This window comes from Oncorhynchus mykiss, chromosome 2 (genome assembly GCF_013265735.2).
Source record: "Oncorhynchus mykiss isolate Arlee chromosome 2, USDA_OmykA_1.1, whole genome shotgun sequence".
Classification (NCBI taxonomy): Eukaryota; Metazoa; Chordata; class Actinopteri; order Salmoniformes; family Salmonidae; genus Oncorhynchus; species Oncorhynchus mykiss.
Window position 1 is genome coordinate 19,702,680 of NC_048566.1, and position 20,428 is coordinate 19,723,107.

A 20,428-nucleotide genomic window follows, 5' to 3' on the forward strand; every position below is an offset into this window, starting at 1 on the left:
TCTCTATTTCCCTATAGTATCTCTCCTCCTCCTCTCTCTATTTCCCTATAGTATCTCTCCTCCTCTCTCTATTTCCCTTTAGTATCTCTCCTCCTCTATTTCCCTTTAGTATCTCTCCTCCTCCTCTCTCTATTTCCCTATAGTATCTCTCCCCCTCCTCTCTCTATTTCCCTATAGTATCTCTCCTCCTCCTCTCTCTATTTCCCTATAGTATCTCTCCTCCTCCTCTCTCTATTTCCCTATAGTATCTCTCCTCCTCTCTATATTTCCCTTTAGTATCTCTCCTCCTCTATTTCCCTTTAGTATCTCTCTCCTCCTCTCTCTATTTACCTATAGTATCTCTCCTCCTCCTCTCTCTATTTCCCTATAGTATCTCTCCTCCTCCTCCTCTCTATATTTCCCTATAGTATCTCTCCTCCTCCTCCTCTCTATATTTCCCTATAGTATCTCTCCTCCTCCTCCTCTCTATATTTCCCTATAGTATCTCTCCTCCTCCTCTCTCTATTTCCCTTTAATATCTCTCCTCCTCCTCTCTCTATTTCCCCATAGTATCTCTCCTCCTCTCTCTATTTCCCTATAGTATCTCTCCTCCTCCTCTCTCTATTTCCCTTTAGTATATCATCTTTGTCTTATTTTCCACATTCCCTTCGTTGTCTCCTACATCACTTAAGGTCTTTGACAAACACCTTAGTGACATGGAAGCCCAGAAATGTCCTCTCTGGCTGCTCTTCGTCCTCTTCTTCTTCCTCCCCATCGTAGCCCACCTCCCCCTGCAGCCTGTAGCCCAGCTTCCTGAAGAAGGCCTCTCCTACTGCAGAGGGGTAGGGGACGTGGGCGTAGACCCTCCTGGCCCCTGTCTGCCTCTCCCTCTGCTCCAGACTCTGGACCAGCAGTCTGCCGAGGCCCTCTCGGCGGTACCAGCAGCCCACCACCACCCTGCAGAACCTCCTCATCCCCAGACGACAGTCACCCTCCCTGGACACACAGCCCACGATCTCCCCCTCACAGTCCGCCACCCACACCTGCCCTGCTGCCTTCTCCCTCTCCACGTCTACGATCTCAGGAGACGAGTCTTTGTCCTTGTCCTCTGCCTTGGGTTTGGTCCTCCGTCTGGCCTTGCCCTTTAATGACAGATAATAATCAACTTTATTTGTGCAGCAACTCAGCCCAAAGCACGAAAAGTCCAAATCACTAACACACTGTAGTAAAACTGAGCAATGCATGTAACATCCACAACATACAGTACCTAAAGTCAAAGAAAAGGAAACCTACTTTAGCCGGTGGGGGTTTCCCACTGATCCTGCTATAGGGGTTGGGAAGGGTCTCGTCCTGCGCCCCTCGGTAACTGCTCCCCACATAGTCCCAGTAGGGCCGGCTGGTGCCCAGCACTCCGGTGGAGCGTGGCATGGTGAACTTGAGGTAGATGATGAGCAGGAAGACAGGGATGATGAGGGCCAGGATGAAGGAGTGAAGGAAGCAGCGGAGGACAGAAGAGACGGTGGCCAGGAGTAGGAGGCAGACAGGACGAGTCAGGATGTGGAGGATCAGACGGTTTTCTGTTCCCTGACAACCCTCCTACAGAGAGAAAGAGAGGGAGGGAGGGACAAAGAGAGAGAGAGGGGTGGGGGAGGAAAAAGAGAGAGAGAGGGGTGGGGGAGGAGAAAGAGAGAGAGAGGGGTGGGGGAGGAGAAAGAGAGGGGTGGGGGAGGAGAAAGAGAGAGAGAGGGGTGGGGGAGGAGAAAGAGAGAGAGAGGGGTGGGGGAGGAGAAAGAGAGAGAGAGGGGTGGGGGAGGAGAAAGTGAGAGAGAGGGGTGGGGGAGGAGAAAGAGAGAGAGAGAGATAGGGGGGACAGAGAGAGAAAGGTGAGTGAGTGATAACCTGAGAATGTACTCTTACAAAAAAAATGGTTCTTCAAACAGTTCTCCTATGGAGACAGCCGAAGAACCCTATTAAGTTCCAGAGAGCACCTTTAATTCTAAGAGTGTAGAGACAGAGCATAACTCAGGCTTGAAGTGTGTGTGTGTGTGTGTGTGTGTGTGTGTGTGCATAACTTTAAGGATAAAACACACACCTTGACGATAGCTTTGACAGTCTCGATGTCATCTTCCCTCATCCTCCTCATTACCACCTGATCTAGCTCCAGCTTTACCATGTCTGGACTTCACACACACAGCAACACACACACACACCCTCACTCACGCACACCTCATACAGCAACACACACCGGTCTGCAAATATAGAAAATCTCATGGTCACATAATACATTGCTTTGTACAGATACACCATTTGGTTGAATTTTGCATATTTGATTAAATACAACACTACAATGACAATATACAGCGGAGTATTTACATTCTGGTTACCATAGTAGCTAAATGGTATAAAATCGTATTCAAGATGATGGGAATGTGGTGGGTTATATTTGATCCAGGCTTTTTGGGGTTTGAGGCCATGACTCACGAGGGAAAGCAATCCATCCCTGTAACAATGTATATGTAGCCTGCATAGATACCTGGGCTGGTCTCAATTTGAATTGAAGTCAGCCAATTCAGGAAATTGAAAAACTTTTGAAATAAATTGCTTCTACTTTTCAGTTTATTGAGAAGTCATTGAAAATAAAAGCCCTTTTTTCCATTACTGGATTGTAATTTTTGTTAAGTTCCTGAATTGACAGATACACAATGAAAACACATGACATATAGTAAGCTCCCTGTGATATCCCTCTATAGGTGGCTGCTTTGTGCAACAAAGTAACAGCACAACGTTTGTTACTACAATGTAACAACCGATGCGTCACACTGGCACAGGTTGATACAATGTGTCAGTTGTGAGTGCAGTGGCGTTTCCTCCCAAAATCAAGCTAAATAACGGGGGATTATTTGAGGGGGTCGGGAAAGGATTTGTCTATTGCATGGCCACACTGCTTCTACAAGGCGTATCAACAACTAACAACGGGCCAAGACACTCCTTTAGACCACTGTTGGTCTTCTATGCACAATAAAATGGAGTTCGCAAATCAGTAATATGACAATTAAAAAGCAAACCAAAACACACGGTTTTCATACATTTTGAGCCTGTTTTAAACCCGTTGACATGTTTTAAATCCTTATATGGTGAGTGGAGAAGGGTTATTCATGCGCAATGTCTAAATAAACGTCGAATCTTTTCGTTCAACCCAGCCGAACCCACGTAGCCTACCTTGCAAACTTGCAGCGTTGGACCACCGCCAAATGCAGGGAAACAGATTTATATATTCGCTGTGTATTTATTCCTCAAAACGATTTTTCTTATGTTTGATTGAATGACTCGCAATACTTGCGTGGCCACCATGGCCACCTATTGCAAATATTGTGTTACGTAGTTTTACGTTAACATTTACTGTCATGAATGCGGTCTCTACGCCATTTGCATAGCGAGTACCGGCGCTGCAGAAAATTGACTAACCTGCTACGTGAATGTGGTCAGTCGCACTTTACGCAGTGGAGAACCTATTTCCCATAATAAACTGGGATTGTCCGTTATTCTGAGCTGATCCTCTTCATCTTTAGATAAAGGGACATATTTATATTTACGAAATAAGAAAGGTGAATTAATCAACATTCATAAACAAATATTATTAACAAATTTATTAATAATGACTATTTCCTAGTATGAATATTTATAGTGAAACCGAGCCAACATAGCCATCTATTCATCCACAAAAAAAAAACTCTTAGGTGTTTTATATCAACACTGTCAACATGACAGTTTAATTGAAACTCATAAGTCATTTGTTGAGGTCCCTCTTCATTAACAGTCAGTGAATGTAACTCCTCATGTTTCTGGCACCTTGGTATTGTTTCCTACAGTACTTTCTATAGTGTCTTTCTGAACAACCATACTCTTCTTTAGGTCAGTAGCTGGAAAAGGCCTCCACATCAAAAACACACTCACACACGCATATGTACATTCATGTGTGCACACACATGCACACGCCTTCACACACATTTCCTGACAGTGGTTGTTTGGTTTAGGTTTAAGAGAACTGAGAGTTAGGTGTAGGGCCATTCGTAGCTGTGTTTTCTCCTTCATTCGCTCCAGTCACTATTTCAATGCATTCCACTGAGTTCCTGTCTTTTTCAGGCCTCTCAGTTATTCCACTCCCTCCTTTTGCTTCACTCCTGTCTACAGTTACTCCTCCTTCCCCTCTGTCCATCCCTTCTCTTAGACTGCTGGTGCTAACCTCAATTATGACGATCCCCTCTCCTCCCTCCAGCTGAAAGATGCCCTCCATTGGCACCCTTCCCTCCCCTTCTGCCCCACTGTAACTGTCCCCTTCTCCCTCCCCACCCCCTTCACCTTGGATCAGGGCTATCATCTGCACACTCTCTCCAGACCCCTGACCCACCATCTTGTTCTCATCCCCCAGCTCAAACACCACCTCCCGCCCATTCAGAGGCATTAAGGCCTGGGGAGGCGAGCAGGAAAGTTCCAGGCTGTTGCTGGGGCCTTCTGGATAGCCACGGTCAGAAGTGGTCCGTTCTTCGCTCTGCGGCTCTGTTTGGAAATGAAGCACAAAAGACTCTCCCTCGCCACCATCCTCCACTACTCGTCTTTCTCCTTCCCTCACTCCTCCCCATTCCTGCAGCAGGTTCAGTGACACCAGGCCTCCTTTCTCCTTCCCTCCCTCTCTCTGTCCTTCTCTCTGTCCTTCTCTCTCTCCCTCAGTCTGAAAGTGCAGCACGTATGACTCCCCATCCCCCTCTCTGCCCATTCCTCCTTGCCCCCCCTCCCCGGACCCCTCCCCTTCAAACTGCAACACGTAGGACCCTCCTCCCTCTCCTCCTATCTTTACTTCTTCCTTCTTCCCTCCTTCTTTCTGGAAGCAGAGGACATACTGTTCCCCTCTCATGTCCTGCTCAGTGGACTTGCCCAACTCTGGGGCGGTTTGGCGTTCCCCAACCCAGGCCACAGGGTCAGACGGCAGGGAGGACGGGGTAACTGTGGTAACTGAGTTAACTGTGGCAACCTTTAGGGGTCCTGAGGTAACAGTGACAGAGGAAGAGGAGGAGGGGGTAGAAACAGAGACAGAGGCTGTTGGTGGTGAGAAAGGACTTTGTGACTTGGCGGGTAAAGACGATGGCAATGATGATGTCATAGTGTTGGCAGCAGTAACAGTAGCTGGAGCGACACTAGTTACATTACAGCTAGACACAGCTATTACATCCCCCGGCTGACTGATGGGGGCTGTTGTCATGGTGACAGAGGTGGTTGTCGTAGCAACTGAGGTGGCAGTATTCCGACCTACAGCGGCTTTGGGTTTCCGTCCTCTCCTGGACCTGGCTGTCCGGGTACTTTTCCCTAAAATGGGCTTGTTCAGCATAGAGTTCAGGGAGGGAGTTGTTGTCTTAGCAACAGGAGGGTTGTTTACATTGTTGTTGGTGGTGGTGATGATAAACCTGGGCTGCTGTTGTTGCTGGGATATTGTCTGGAAATGTTGCATCTGGGTTTGGGCAGGGTTTAGAACTGTCTGGACCAATGGGTGGCCCTGGGGCTCCAGGGTGGGCTGGGGATTGGTCGCTGTGGTGGGGACGAGAATCAGGCTGGGCTGGGTCCCATTGGTGGAGGGGCACTGTAGGAGGATGTACTGTGTCTGGGGGGGAGGCGGAGGGGGAGGTCGGGGGGCGGGGGCAGACAGGGGGATGAGCTGAAGCCCATTTGCTGTCTGGATCATGAAGTAGTTCTGGGAGGTGTTGGGGGGAATGTCCAGCGCAGGCTGAGACACGATCAGAGACCCAGAGTTCCCTGTGGTCTCTAGGGTGATGGGGTTTAGTAAGGTGGTGGTGGTTGTCACCCCTCCACCCCCTTTACCTGCCCTGCCTCCCTCCTTCCCCCCCACCCCAGCGTCCCCGGCCTCAGCCCCGTTCCCATGGGTCCTCATGTGCCTCTGCAAGTAGGACTGCATGACAAACTCCTTCCCACAGAAGGGACACTTGTAGTCCTTCCTGGAGGAGTGGGTTCTCAGGTGGAGCTGGAGATTGGAGGAGTGGGTGAAGCTCTTGTGACACTGGGCACACTGGAAGGGCCGCTCGCCCGAGTGGGTGCGTTCGTGCTGATGGAGAGAGAGGAGGGTAGGGAGGATGAGAGAAAGATAAAGGGAGAGGAGAAAGTGTTTGTGACAGAGCGATACAGTACATTCGGAAGGTATTCAGACCCCTTGACTTTTTCCATATTTTGTTCTAAAATGGATTCAATTGTTTTTCCCCCTTATCAATCTCCACACAATACCCCACAATGACAAAGCACAAACAGGTTTTTAGAAATGCGTGCAAATTTATAACTGAAATATCACCTTTACATAAGTATTCAGACCTTTACTCAGTACTTTGTAGATGCACCTTTGGCAGCGATTCTTCTTGGATAGAACGCTACAATCTTGACACGCCTGTATTTGGGGAGTTTCTCCCATTCTTCTCTGCAGATCCTCTCAAGCTCTGTCAGGTTGGATGGGGAGCGTTGCTGCACAGCTATTTTCAGGTCTCTCCATAGATGTTAGATCGGGTTCAAGTCCGGGCTCCTGCTGGGCCACTCAAGGACATTCAGAGACTTGTCCCGAAGCCAGTCCTGCCTTGCCTTGGCTGTGTGCTTAGGGTCATTGTCCTGTTGGAAGGTGAACCAGCACCCCAGTCTGAGGTCCTGAGCGCTTTGGAGCAGGTTTTCATCAAGGATCTCTCTGTACTTTGCTCCGTTCATCTTTCCCTCGATCCTTAATAGTCTCCCAGTACCTGCTGCTGAAAAACATCCCCACAGCATGATGCTGCCACCACCATGCTTCATCATAGGGATGGTGCCTGGTTTCCTCCAGACGTGACACTTGGCATCCAATCTTGGTTTTATCAGACCAGAGAATCTTGTTTCTCATGGTCTGAGAGTATTTAAGTGCCTTTTGGCAAACTCGAAGAGGTCTGTCATGTGCCTTTTACTGAGGAGTGGCTTCCGTCTGGCCACTCTACCATAAAGGCCTGACTGGTGGAGTGCTGAAGAGATGGTTGTCCTTCTGGAAGGTTCTCCCATCTCCACAGAGGAATTCTGGACCTCTGTCAGAGTGATGATCAGGTTCCTGGTCACCTCCCTGACAATGGCCCTTCTCCCCCATTGCTCAGTTTGGCCGGGCGGCCAGCTCTAGGAAGAGTCTTGTTGGTTCCAAACTTCTTCCATTTAAGAATGATGGAGGCCACTGTGTTCTTGGGGGACCTTCAATGCGGCAGACATTTTTTGGTACCCTTCCCCAGATATGTGCCTCGACACAATCCTGTCTCAGACCTCTACGGGCAATTCTTTCGACCTCATGGCTTGGTTTTTGCTCTGACATGCACTGTCAACTGTGGGACCTTATATAGACAGTTGTGTGTCTTTCCAAATCATGTCCAATCAATTGAATTTACCACAGGTGGACTCCAATCAAGTTGTTGAAACATCTCAAGGATGATCAATGGAAACAGGATGCACCTGAGCTCAATTTCAAGTCTCAAAGCAAAGGGTCTGAATGTAAATGTCATATTTCAGATATATATTTTTAAAATAAATGAGCAAAAATGTCTAAAAACCTGTTTTTGCTTTGTCATTATAGGGTATTGTGTGTAGATTGATGAGGGAAAAATGTAATGTAATGCATTTTAGAATAAGCATGTAACGTAACAAAATGTGGAAAAAGTCAAGAGGTCTGAATACTTTCTGAATGCACTGTGTATATATAGAGAGATGGAGCGAAGGAGCCACAGAAGAATCCTAGCATCGGCCATAGCAGAGCTATCTGTGCTGACCTGTTTGAGGTTGGAGGTCTGTGAGAAGGACTTGGAGCAGATGGGACAGATGTGAGGGCGCAGGCCAGAGTGGAGCTGACTGTGTCTCCTCAGACAGCTGCTGTTTTTGAAGGACTTGCCACACTCCTGACACACGTAGGGCCGCTCGCCCGTGTGCTGGCGCAGGTGGTACTGGTAGTGGGAGCTCCACTTGAAGGTGAGCGGGCAGTAGGGGCACTGGAACGCTCGCACACCTGTATGCACCTGGAGAGGAGGGAGGGGGGGGGGATCAGTCAGAAAACAACTGAATACGGCCTGGATTCTTCTGAAAGTACAGGTACATTGAAGAGGTTGAACAAGAAAAGCAGGTCATAAAGTGCTATAATGCAGCAGTGCCACTGTTCTGCACATTGTGACAAATGCCATAAGCTGCGTTCAGACAGGCTCCCAATTCTCATCTTTTTTTCTCATTAATTGGTCTTTTGACCAATCACATCAGATCTTTTCACATCAGATATTTTTCAAGGCTGATCTGATTGATCAGAGGACCAATTAGTGAAAAAAAGAAGATCAGAATTGGGCTGCCTGTCTAAACGCAGCCTTAGTGAGATAGAAATGGACGGATGCGTCTTACCCTCTGGTGTATGGAGAGCAGTGAGGACCTCTTGAAGCTCTTGCCACACTCTGTGCAGCGGTAGGGTCTCTCTCCTGTGTGGTCCCTCATGTGGTACCTCAGACCTGACGAGCCCTTGAAGGCCTTCCCACACTCAGAGCAACGGTACGGCCTCTCTGTACCGTACCCACAGGGACGAGGAGAGGGAGAATGTTACATAGACTTATTTTATTTTCTTCCTGGTAATTTCATGAGCAGCAGTTAGTTTGGCTCTGTTACTGTCAAGGTATCTCACTTTTAAAGGTATTTTCTATCAAAATGCCAAAAGAAAAAGACTAACTCACCATTGTTCCCCCCAGCGGTCTTACTAGCTGCTCCTCTCCTCTGGCCCTTGACCACTGCTCTGCTGGATGCCTTCACCACCTCCCTGTCCCCCTCCTCGGTCACAGCCATCAGGCGGACGTGGATGTCCCCCTGGGTGTCCTGGTGCTGGTCCCCCTGGCTGGGGGAGGAGGGCAGGGGCAGGGAAAGGGACAGGGACGCGGGGCAGACGATCTCCGCCTCAGCCTCGGCCAGGAGGCGCTGCTCAGGGGTGTGGGAGTGCTGGTGGGTGAGCAGGGAAGAGAGGAGGGTGAAGGAGCGGTCGCATGCAGAGCAGCTGAACTGGGAGCGAGACTGGGAGGGAGAGAGGGAGTGGACCTGGAGAGGGAGCAGAGGCAGAGAAGAAGATTTGGGAAGAGAGAGGGTCATCAAAACAGACTATTTATAGATCAGATAACGTCAGCTTTACAGACACCAAGGAGTAGATCAGTTCAGACTAATCAAAGTGTAGATTACATCACACATTCCAGAGATCCAACTTGTAATACAGCTGGAGGGGCTTTCTACTAATGCATCCAATGGAACTGTCTGCGAAAGGCATACCGGAGCTGCATGTGAATTTGACAGCTCTCAAACAAAAGCAATGATATGCTATGCTATTGTCGGTTATCGCAGGTTAATGCTTAACTGATTGAATCTAGGCCCAAGTTAGACAAAGTAGAAACAGACCAGGACAGAGACCTTATGACATAGTAGTGAGGATGTGCAGCCCACCAGCTGATTGGTACCTGTGCCAGGTGTCTGTTGAGCCCTCCGCTGGTCTTGAAGCTCTTCCCGCAGTAGGCACACTCTGTGCCCGTCCCTGTACCGGTGGTGTTACCCGCTGTCTCCACGCTGTCTGTGGGGATCTGAGTCCCCACTGTGAAGCTCTGCAGCAGGTCAAACTGGGCCTGGGTAGTCCCCATATTCTGACATGGGACACAAGACTATTAGTCATTGCACTACAACATCACAGCAGTCATATTAGCTGATATATTGACCTAGGGTGTAGAGTAAGAAACCAAATATTGATCATGAATGGATGAATCTGGTGTGACCCTAAAACAGAGCCTTAGGGGTAACCTCCCCAGGCTGAGCCAAGAGTCCTACTACTCACCCCTCCGTCCACTCCCCCAGTCAGTCCCAGTAATTCAGCAGTAGTGTGTCCGTTCTCTGCTGCTGCCGTCGTCTCCACCACCTCCTCAAAGTCAGCCAGCAGATGCCCCACCCCTCCCTCTCCCCCCTCCCCCACCTCGCTGCCCCCCTCCTCCCCGGGGCCCAGGTGCATGTCCTGGTGGTCCTCTAGCTCTGTCCGTGTGCTGAATGTCTGACTACAGCTGCCACAGCTGTACAGCAGCACACTGGCGCCCGACTCCGTGCTCATGTGCACTTCTGTCCCGATGGCCCTGGATGTGCACACGCCCCCCTGGGTGGGGGTGAGGGTGAGATGGGGCAGGAGATTCTGGTGACCTGACGATAGGAACACCTCCCCGACCCCCACCCCCACCGTGGCCTCCTGGCTCACAAAGCCCATGTCCGTCAACATTTGTGATGTCATGTCCTCCCCCACTATCACTTCCTGTATCTCTTCCCCCATGTTGTCTCCCCCTGTCTCCCCCCCCTTTCCTTCACCAGTGTGACTTTGAGAATTCCGGTGCAGGGCCAGATTGGACGAGTGTGTGAAACTGCGTCCACACTCTCCACAGATGTAGGGCCTCTCTCCTGTGTGGATTCTCATGTGTTGTCTGAGGTTGGTGGACTGGGTGAAGGCCTTGGTACACACGGTGCACACGTAGGGTTTCAGACCCAGGTGAACGTTCTTGTGTCGGCGCAGGCTGCTGGAGTTCTTGAAGGCCTTGGGGCAGCTGTCGCAGGGGTAGGGGCACTCGCCAGTGTGCTGGCGCAGGTGGTACTGGTAGTGGGAGCTCCACTTGAAGGTGAGCGGGCAGTAGGGGCACTGGAAGGTCCGCAGGCCTGTGTGGACGCTACGATGGACCTGGAGACATGCACAAGAGAGAGGAGTACGTCCGTGACTGGACCCTTAAGCCAAAAAAGAGCCTTTTAATACTGTAACATTCAACTTTTGAAAGTTAAAAAGTGAACACATTTTTACCACAAAATGGGGGAACCACGACTGGCCATTGTTTCTCACCTGGAGCAGAGAGGAACGTTTGAAGGCTTTGTCACAGTCGTCACACTTATAGGGCTTCTCCCCTGAATGAGACCTGCACAGAAAAAACAATCATGAAAACAGACAATCTACTGACCCTTCAACGGATCTACAGGACATCGTACCGGCTACAGAAAGAATTCCTGCTTGTATTGATTATTCCACTAGTTTCTAACGGCCCTAAATAGACTCACATTATATTGTTCACGGCACCTTTCCCTCATTTGGATTATTGTGACAGAACTAAACAGATGAAAACAGATGGACACAAGGAGAAGAATACTCTTCATAAAGTGAGATGTGTGTTATAAGCTGCAATCATTTCTATAGCTAACTTTCACTGTGCCAGTCCCCCTCTGTCTCCCTCCCGGCAGTACCTCTGGTGGTACAGGAGTGCGGAGGAGCCCTTGAAGGCCTTGGGGCAGAGGTTACAGCGGTAGGGTCTCTCGTTGTTGTGGCTGCGCTGGTGGTGGGCCAGCCTTGAAGACCACTTGAAGCTCTTGCCACAGTCCAGGCACTGGAACGGGTGCTCAGGGTGCTCCTGGAGATGGGGCGCAGCCAGGACCGATGACGTCACCCTTTGCACCCCTACCCTGGTTAGCACTATATCCTCATTCCCCTCCGCCATCCCTTTCTCCACATCCACTTCTTCCCCCCTTTCCCTGTCCTCCTCCCCTTCTCCTGATCCCTGCAGCGATGGGAAGGGAGAGAGGGAGGAGGACGATTGAGGGGGTAATAGTTCCGCTTGGACCACTTGAGTGGCCACTGAGTTTGCCATGTTGAGGCAAGACACGATTAGGGAATAAAAGGTTGTATGTTTGGTATTAAAGTGTGTGTATTAGTGTTGGTGGAGCTGTGTCTCTTCTTTCCCGGTTTAATTCATTGCTGGTGGAAAGGTTCCTTCAGCTGATGTGACTCTGTTCCTCAGTGTGTGGAAACAACAGCTGAGCTGATGTAGTGTGTGGTCTCCTTTCTTAAGAGTAGGACTGTGAAATAAAATAAAACAAAGTATTGATTAATGACACAAGGTCCAGGAACTAACACCAAAGCAACATTAACTATTGATCTTCATCTACAATTATTCAAACATCTACAAATAATAAAGTCGGCCAAAAGGCTGACCCGTCTATCCCTTTAAATCCCACCTCCTCCCGACCCCTCCCTCCTTCTTATTTCTCCCCTCCCTGGCCGTCTTTCTGTTTATACGCGTCTGTCCCTGATGAGCGTGTGCGAAAAAGATCGGTTTCGCCAAGCTAAAAGGCAGAAAACAAATGCTACCCACCCTATGATGTTAACTATAAGCAGAAAATGTTACAGATGCCGCCTTCAATGCATCCTCTGCAACTGGCCTGCGAATCTATAAGCCTTCGTCCGTGCGTCATTCTTCGCTATATAATGTTTGATAGGAATGGTGCGTTAGTAATATTGCAACAATTACTCACCTAGTATCATTAACTCATGGTTAATGCTTTTGATGATACTGTGAAAAGGGATTGAGACTCGCAGTGCTACTCCATACAACCTTAACAATAAACCTGAGCACAAACTAACTAGCTAGCTAGTAGTCACCCACCCGCTGCCGCCTCCCAACAACGACGATCGCTATAGGCTGGGTCTAGCCCCGAATGCATCACTGCCATTGGGTAAGAGCTTCAACAGTCAAGTCTTATCTGTAGATCTGTTAAAAAATATAAATATAATACTGTACGAACTTGTGATTTAGTACTTGAATTCACACATTGTTTGAATGTTAACCCCAAATATAAAAAGGCTTTTTGAAGGTTAATTGGAAACGGGTTTATGAACTCTGTGCTTGTTGCAATGCCTGATGGTTAATGTAGGAAAGGACCTGTAGTGTGTGGTGATGGAGGAGACACAGGAGGATGGTGAATGATGGAGGGAAAGAAAAAAGAGAGCATGATGTGTAGGTCTACCTAAAGATGACAAAGTAACATGAAAAGCCCATCTCATTGTGCATGTTCTTTATTAACTTTATTTTTTTTAAATTTTCAAGACACACATTTCACATTTAGGCCAATCAGTCAGTCTGTGTGCTGGAGACCCCAAGCACAAGGTTTTCCACAGCGTTCAGGCATGGTACTACAATGATTTCAACATGGATGATAGCAATGGTAATTATGAATGAAAACAGTATAAAAGTACAAAAACAACAGGAGACTTGCTCCTCTGCAGCGCAAATAAATAGTTCCACCAAAGTAACTTAAATAAATAGTAAATACTGTCACAAAATACTAGAATAGAATAATATTGATATTGCGACAAAATGATAGGGATAGCATTGACAGAGTATTTTACATTTATATCATAAACTATACTACACAATTGCATTGTATACAACAATTTACATTATTGTACAAGTATGTACAACTGTGCAGAACCGTAGTATCACAATACATAGTATTTTAAGGCATGGGGTGTTTTTTCATTTCTTATTTATGTCACTAAAACTAAAACACATTATGTGTACCAAGGCACAGATTCAGGATCAGCTGACTCAAAAGGCTAATCCTAACAAATTTGTGCAAAGAGATTAGATCAGGTCCTAGATCAGTGCTTAGCAACAGGGCATATTCATAAACCTTTAGATATACCACCTGTGTTAGATATACCACCTGTTATTTATCCATGTGGGACACAGCCACTTATAGCAACTAAACCCATGGAAAAACGATCTACCCTCCTATGTTGTGTTGACATCCTGATTGAGGCATGGTTCAAAATTCTCTTTCTTAACAGTTTACAAAACCAAACGGGTGGCACATTTAACATGTTCAGTAGATTCTATGAGTAACCCTAAATCTACAAGGGAAAGTACAGCACTGTAAGAAAAATACATGTAGGCTCTCCCAAGATATGCTTGCTACAAGCCAAGTATGTTTGCTACATCTACTGGCGGAAATAGGCTACTCTTTGTAAAGAGAGACAGGTTAAATAGTTGAAAATACAATCCATATCATTAGAGACTGTAAGAAGTCAGGAAGTGCTACGGTGTGGTCTCCTTGTTTAGTTTGGGAGGAGGGATGAAGGGTAGAGTGAGAACAAAATAGGAGTATTGACAAGGTACAAGGAATTAAATTCACAACAATAAAGTAAAAATGATATGTGACACGTTACAAAATCAAATAAATAATGACATCAAATAAATAAGTAAATAAATAAATAAATACATAAATAACACAGTCAGGAACAAGGTATTTGAGAGAGAGGATGGGGTGGCAGTGACGTGTTCGTGAATATTGGAGACCATTACTGGTTGTAATAGTGTGAATATGGTGGATCCTCATAGGCTGTAGTTTGAATATGGAGGTCTCTCATTGGCTACAATGAGGATGGAGGGTCAGTGACAACAGTGCAAGGTTGTAGTGTGGTTATCTTGAATCCTCATTGGCTGTAGTGTGGATTTCTCAGATCATCATTGGTGGTAGTGTGGATTTCTTGGATCATCATTGGCTGTAGTGTGGATTTTTTGGATAGTCATTGGCTGTAGTGTGGATTTCTTGGATCATCATTGGTGGTAGTGTGGATTTATTGGATCATCATTGGTGGTAGTGTGGATTTCTTGGGTCATCATTGGCTGTAGTGTGGATTTATTGGGTCATCATTGGCTGTAGTGTGGATTTCTTGGATCATCATTGGCTGTAGTGTGGATTTCTTGGATCATCATTGGCTGCAGTGTGGATTTCTTGGATCATCATTGGCTGTAGTGTGGATTTCTTGGATCATTATTGGTTGTAGTGCCGGTTGAAGCTAGTAGATCCCCATTGGTTGTAGTGGGGATTCTGTGTATCCCTATAGACTATAGCACTTCAGGAATCATCATTGTACTGCAGACATTTTGGACTTTGTACTGAGCACTGAGAACACTCGTTGGGCCCAATCACAGAACAGTCTGAACTGTAGTAGCAGCTCCTGGGAAGACTGTAACACATCAAACTGGGAGGGGGGAGGAGGCGGCATCGAGGGAGAGGGAGGAGAGAGACGCTGAGCATCAACTCTCATCATCTATGAGGAGAACGGTGAGAGAGAGAGGGATGGTTTATATTTCCTGTCTGAAGTGCTAGGCTAGACTAATGTTCCTCCCATCCAAGGAATGTGATGCAACAGGCCTTAATGTAATGATTGAAACTGAGTGCAAGAACTGCAGAGTTATACCATTATTAGATCATCACACAGTGTAAGAACAGTAGAACGATCTGATAAAATCTCATATGTATAATATATCCAAATGATATAAATGTACTAAGCTGCATTATGTTTCAGCCGTATTAGTGTTGAACAGAGCAGTTACCTGATGCTCTAGCATGCTGGTGAGAGACTTGATGAGTGACATCATCTGTCCCAGTTTAGGGAGAGCAGGGTGGTGGTGTTTCCTTGACGCTCTGCTCAACCAGGCAAAATGGTGCTCAAATGACTTCAGGTCCGCGTGGAGCTGAGAGAGAGTGGGTCTCATCTGGAGGAGAGAAGAAGAGGAAGGGGGGCAGGGTGGTGAAGAAAGAGCGATTTAGTATCAATGTCTGGGACATGAAATGTCTGGGCCTTCATCTGGAAGGCAGAAAGACATAGACACACACAACGTAAAATACATTTACCTCAAGGGAGTTGATGTCACTGGCCCTGTTGTTCATTAGTGGCAGGGACTTAAATCTATGCTGTTCTGGGTCTGTCTCGAATGCATGTTCCTTCTGTAAGAAAAACGGACAAAACAACACGCTACGTCAGTCAAATACATCCTCACAAATTTGCACATCCTCACAAGAGTCACGTAAGCATAAGGAAAGTATTACTCCAGCAGCACCTAGATCAGATGACTGTCTGGTCTGGCCAGGACTAGAGACCCTAGCTTTCCCTGAGAAAAGTGTGGTCGGGTCAGGGAGAGTTCACCCAGATCGTAACCCCGAAAACGTCAACAATAAGAGCAAGTGGCCTGAAACCACAGGATGTTTTCTACTGGGAGAAGTGGAGAACAACATATGCTGTGACTAAGAGAGCTCCGAGTGGGATAGACAACACAGAGCTGCAGGGAAACTCCAGGGTCGCAGCTATTAAAAAGTCTGAGATGATGTATTGCTGTGTAGTAATGTGTGTACAATCCCCAGAGTCTGTTTTCACTCCTCACAACCACCACTAGGGGGAGACAGACCACATCACAGCAGACTCCGGGTGGGGGGGTGGCACTGCTACTGGCTACTATATCTCTGTGGGCCCTTAACAGGTGAAGAAGTGATTTATGAGTATAATGTAAATGACTGAGAATGACGTGAAGCACAACAGTGACTGATGCCGTGTGCGTCAGAGCACCAATCAGTGGAGAAACATAACAGCATTAGGAAAACATGATGGATGGTGGTACACAATGGGTTGTGTACACTTAATGCTTCCTCATGCTATTGTGGTGATCTGTCCTCATTGTGCTTTTACCATCGTGTTTTGCTATTATTGTTGTTGTTGCTATTGTTGATTTCCCATCGCTCTCTCATCCCTCCCTCACTCACTTGCTTCTGTCTTTTACAAAAGACCACTAATGTTTGTGGCTTAATGTTTTGTCTTTCTTTCAGAAGTAATCCCACCCCTCTTATCCCTTTCACCCCTCTTATCCCTTTCACCCCTCTTTGGGTTATTTCTCCTGCTTTCCTCTCTACCTTCTCTCTTACACCCTGTTACACACACACACACACACACACACACACAGGCTGGTGACCACTTCTCATGCACCTCTCTCTGATCTCTTTATCTGCTCAGTCTCAGCATGTAATTCTCTTATCCTCCCTTTCTCGTTCTCTCCATCATGACCTCACTCAACTGAACCTTGCAATACCCCCCCCCCCCAACAATCTTCCTGAATGCAAATACTGGAATGTGATAAATCTCTGTGATTTTTATCAGGTCACTTTGCTGTGGCGACCAAAAACCAAACACTAAACACCACACCTACACAACTATTTACAGCACCCTCAATGCACACACACACACTTGAAAACGCACAACAGACATGTAGAAACATTACACAGACACACACACACAGATGTATTGCTTTTTTGCGGGGACTTTCCATTGTCTCCAATTCTATTTTTCTTTCCTAGCCTTGACCCCTGTTCAGTGGAACTCCGCACAAGAAGAAAATAAGCCAAAAGAAATGCTTCATGTCAGTGAAAAACGAACACAACATTTTGTCAAAGCAGCATTTTGTGCAGAGTTCTCTTCTTTGATAGCTACTTCCTCATCTGGCCCCCATACTACACTATTGCCATAGTACTGTGTCCTCATACAGAGATACTACACACACACTTATTGAACAATCCTCCTGCCAGAGACTAGAGAGTGTAACTATTTTCAGTTTTGTGTCTTAAACAAATGTGGTTTCTGATTTACATCATATAAAAATAGAATGAATAACCAAAGATAAGGATATGTTCTGGTTCACCTGTTCAAACACATTGCTTACAGGACACTTCCAGCACATCTGTAGGCCAAACGTACACAGCAATCATTTCCATTTCAATACAAACTCCCCAGCCGCTTTTACTTGGGCATCGAGATTAGAACAACTTCAGGAAACAGCACCAGATAAGCAACAGGTGCCAATCCACGTTCCATTTCCTCACAGCTAATAAACAGAGTTAATCAGTTCCAGAAATAACTATTACCGGTAGTTACTTTCTATTTTCTTTGAGTGTGTTTCTACTCCAGGTATAAGATGTCCATAGGCACAGATCTAGGACCAGCGTACCTACCCCCAATCATAACCCTTAGCATTAACACTAAACTGACCTGAAATCAGTGTCTAGAGGCAACTTTCTCCTACTATGAGGGCTCCATCAGGCCCTGTGGTATCAGGTGACCAGTCAGACCAGGGCGTTGAGTCAGATCTCCCCACGGTCAGTCGGCCCTCCAGTTGGTCCTGTCTGGATTAAGGCTGACCTCACATAGTGAAATCTCTACTGTTCTTGCCCTGACTGTCCTTCTCACACAGCTAAGAGACTCTTAATACACTGGCTGACACAACACAAGCAGGTTAACGTAGCCAGGAGAATAAGACGTCTAAGTCAACTGTCCAATTCAGCTGTCCAGAGTTGTATTGCGTCACAGTCAGGGAGAGTGAGGCAGAAGGAGCAGGGCTTCTTATGACTGTTCTATGCAATCACTATGCCACTATAGTAGTCATTAAGTGGTCATAAAGGTGAGCTATTGGACAAAAACTTCAGCCAGTCTCTTTTCATATGCCTCAGGTAACTGGTCATGGCATGATCACCACCACACAATCAATACAGTACCCAGATCAGTATAGCAATCTCCCCATCATGACATCAGAAGTGAGTACAGTACCATTCCACTCACCAATAGATCTGCTGTGATCTGCCTCAGATTCTTCGTCTGATTGGCCAATCTATCCAGTTCGTGCACGACGTTCGGCCGTCGGTAGGGGGCGGGGACGGCAGACGTAAATAAAGGAATCTGGGCCAATAGCAGCGAGAGCAGCAGAGAGGAGGAGGAGTCGACAAGCACTGCAGGGTGGGAGGAAACGGAAGCAATTATTAGGTTTATATGACCACAGAGAAGAGCTGTCATGTCGATATAATGATAATGACCTCGGGGTACGGCTGTCAACTCTCCAGAGATATTGCACCATAATGTAAACATAAACCCAGACTTGGCAGTGGAATCCTTCAGAGTTGCACAAAGCCAGCAGAGTCATGTTTTCACAGGTTGAATCAAAATCTATCCAAATCATTCAATCCTATGACTCATAATATCATTAACATTAACAACACCTTCACAGTTATCGACTTTCCTGAATGCCTCTAATTGTCACACCTGCAATACGACACATCAGTTGTTGGATGTGACCAGAGTCCTAAATGCAAATCACTTGACCTAAATCATTACATGCTATGACACACTATAATATTATGTTGATCTCCTTCACAATTATCGACTTTCATGAACGCCTCCAAATGTCACACCTCCAATAGTATACATCAGTTGTTGGATGACATGCATTACACAGCCTAAACCGAGACAGTTCTGTAACAGTAAGCTCATTCATTCCTTCTCTTTCAAGTTCAAATACAAGGTAAAGAAAGTCCCAATTGCTGCTGAAATGATAAATGCCTGTGTAATTACAGAAGAACCACAAGAAGCACAAGCCAGGACTCAGGAGAGCATCACTCCTTGTTCAAACTTTAACCACCTGCTGGTATAAGACGTCAGTGTCTAGGCTTCTTGAAACAAATGGATCACTCAGTGGTCACTGAACATGGCAATGCTTAGCTGCAATTAAGTAACATTTGCATGCTCAGTAATTGCATTTGAATATGGAATAGCCCAATCAATGATCATACCCTGAGAATCGTGACAGCATATTATTATGCCAGCATATTGGACATAGACTTAACTAAACAAGACACGTTAGAGAGAAAGGATGATAATAATAAGAAAAGTAAGACAAAATTGAAAGAATAATGGCTTTTGAAAGAAACAAATCAAAGGCACTTACATTTCATATTTGTTCGTGTCCAAGAAATAAATGCACGACTTGCAGTAAATAAATAGTTAAAATAAGGTAAGAAAATTAATAAATAAATCGAACTCCGGAAATTGTCACGTGCTCCAGTTTCTTCTGCCTTTCACACTCCGCGAAAAGAGTGGAGGCAAGAGATTGCAGAAGAGGAAAAGAACGAGAGAATGAATGAATGAAAAAGTAGAGGAATGAGGGCGAACAATCCAATAAAGAAATACAATACAATGCCTCCAAACTTTTTGTTCCGTAAAGTTTGAGTTTAGTTCTAGTTATGAACTGATAGTGACGATAGACAGACACTCAGACAAATGGTTAGGGAGGGATAGACGGATGAGTGCAGAGAGAGGGACGCGAGCGTGTGTAAGTCAAATTTTCGCGCAGTGAAATGTTTAGGCTTGTTTTAAACGTCCTTTTATAAAGACTGGGCTGTATGACACATCGACTGAGTCACCGACATTCATTCATAAAAACACACGTGCTCCCTCTTTCCTCCTCCCCTCCCTGCCAGAGCTGTCTCTCCCTTAGCAAATTTTTCAAAATGTTCCGTTGTTTTTTCATTTTTTTTCGGTCTGTATCACTTTCTCTCGTCCATCCTGTCCCTATCTCCAGTAGTCTACACTTCCTCCGTCGCATCCCGCTACCAATTTATCAGTCCATCTACCTCTATCTTTCCATCTCCAAATCTCTTCCCCCCTCTCTCTATCACTGCAGAAGTTTAAAAAGGCCATTGTTTAATTTTATATCAGTCTATCTCCAGTCCTGTATCCTTTATACAGTGGATCTACCTTGTTTTCTCTCTCTCTCCCTCTCATTGTTTATTGTGTTTCTCTGAGTGTTAAAAATGCTTTTTGACTGTGGCTTTACAGTAGGACTCTGCTCCATATGGCACGTCCCCCACTTCATAGTTCATACACAGAGCAAACACCTCTCTCACCCCCCCACTCTCCCTTTTTTACAGACAGCCA

General features: G+C 46.4%; 3 protein-coding genes across 3 annotated transcripts; all 3 read right to left on the reverse strand.

Annotated features, from left to right (window-relative positions):
* Positions 1 to 485: 485 nt before the first annotated feature.
* Positions 486 to 3,485, reverse strand: LOC110537161 (N-acetyltransferase 14). Its single transcript, XM_036941035.1, has 4 exons — positions 3,199 to 3,485; positions 2,072 to 2,228; positions 1,273 to 1,575; positions 486 to 1,121 (listed from the first exon to the last, which is right to left on the reverse strand). Exons 2-4 carry the CDS (start codon positions 2,150 to 2,152, stop codon positions 663 to 665), a joined length of 843 nt encoding a protein of 280 aa, XP_036796930.1. The 5' UTR covers positions 2,153 to 2,228; positions 3,199 to 3,485; the 3' UTR covers positions 486 to 662.
* A 128-nt stretch (positions 3,486 to 3,613) lies between these two features.
* LOC110534366 lies at positions 3,614 to 12,524 on the reverse strand. The gene is made up of 9 exons (XM_021619203.2): positions 12,367 to 12,524; positions 11,302 to 11,910; positions 10,907 to 10,979; positions 9,872 to 10,750; positions 9,504 to 9,683; positions 8,739 to 9,093; positions 8,416 to 8,570; positions 7,803 to 8,045; positions 3,614 to 6,091 (listed from the first exon to the last, which is right to left on the reverse strand). The coding sequence occupies exons 2-9, from the start codon at positions 11,700 to 11,702 to the stop codon at positions 4,016 to 4,018; spliced, it is 4,362 nt and encodes a 1,453-aa protein (XP_021474878.1). The 5' UTR covers positions 11,703 to 11,910; positions 12,367 to 12,524; the 3' UTR covers positions 3,614 to 4,015.
* Positions 12,525 to 12,894: 370 nt separating this feature from the next.
* On the reverse strand, positions 12,895 to 19,846 carry il11 (interleukin 11). The gene is given in 5 exon segments (NM_001124382.1): positions 12,895 to 14,947; positions 15,234 to 15,395; positions 15,535 to 15,627; positions 18,281 to 18,447; positions 19,440 to 19,846. Coding segments are annotated over 5 exon segments (615 nt in total). The 5' UTR covers positions 19,447 to 19,846; the 3' UTR covers positions 12,895 to 14,761.
* Between the last annotated feature and the right edge of the window lie 582 nt (positions 19,847 to 20,428).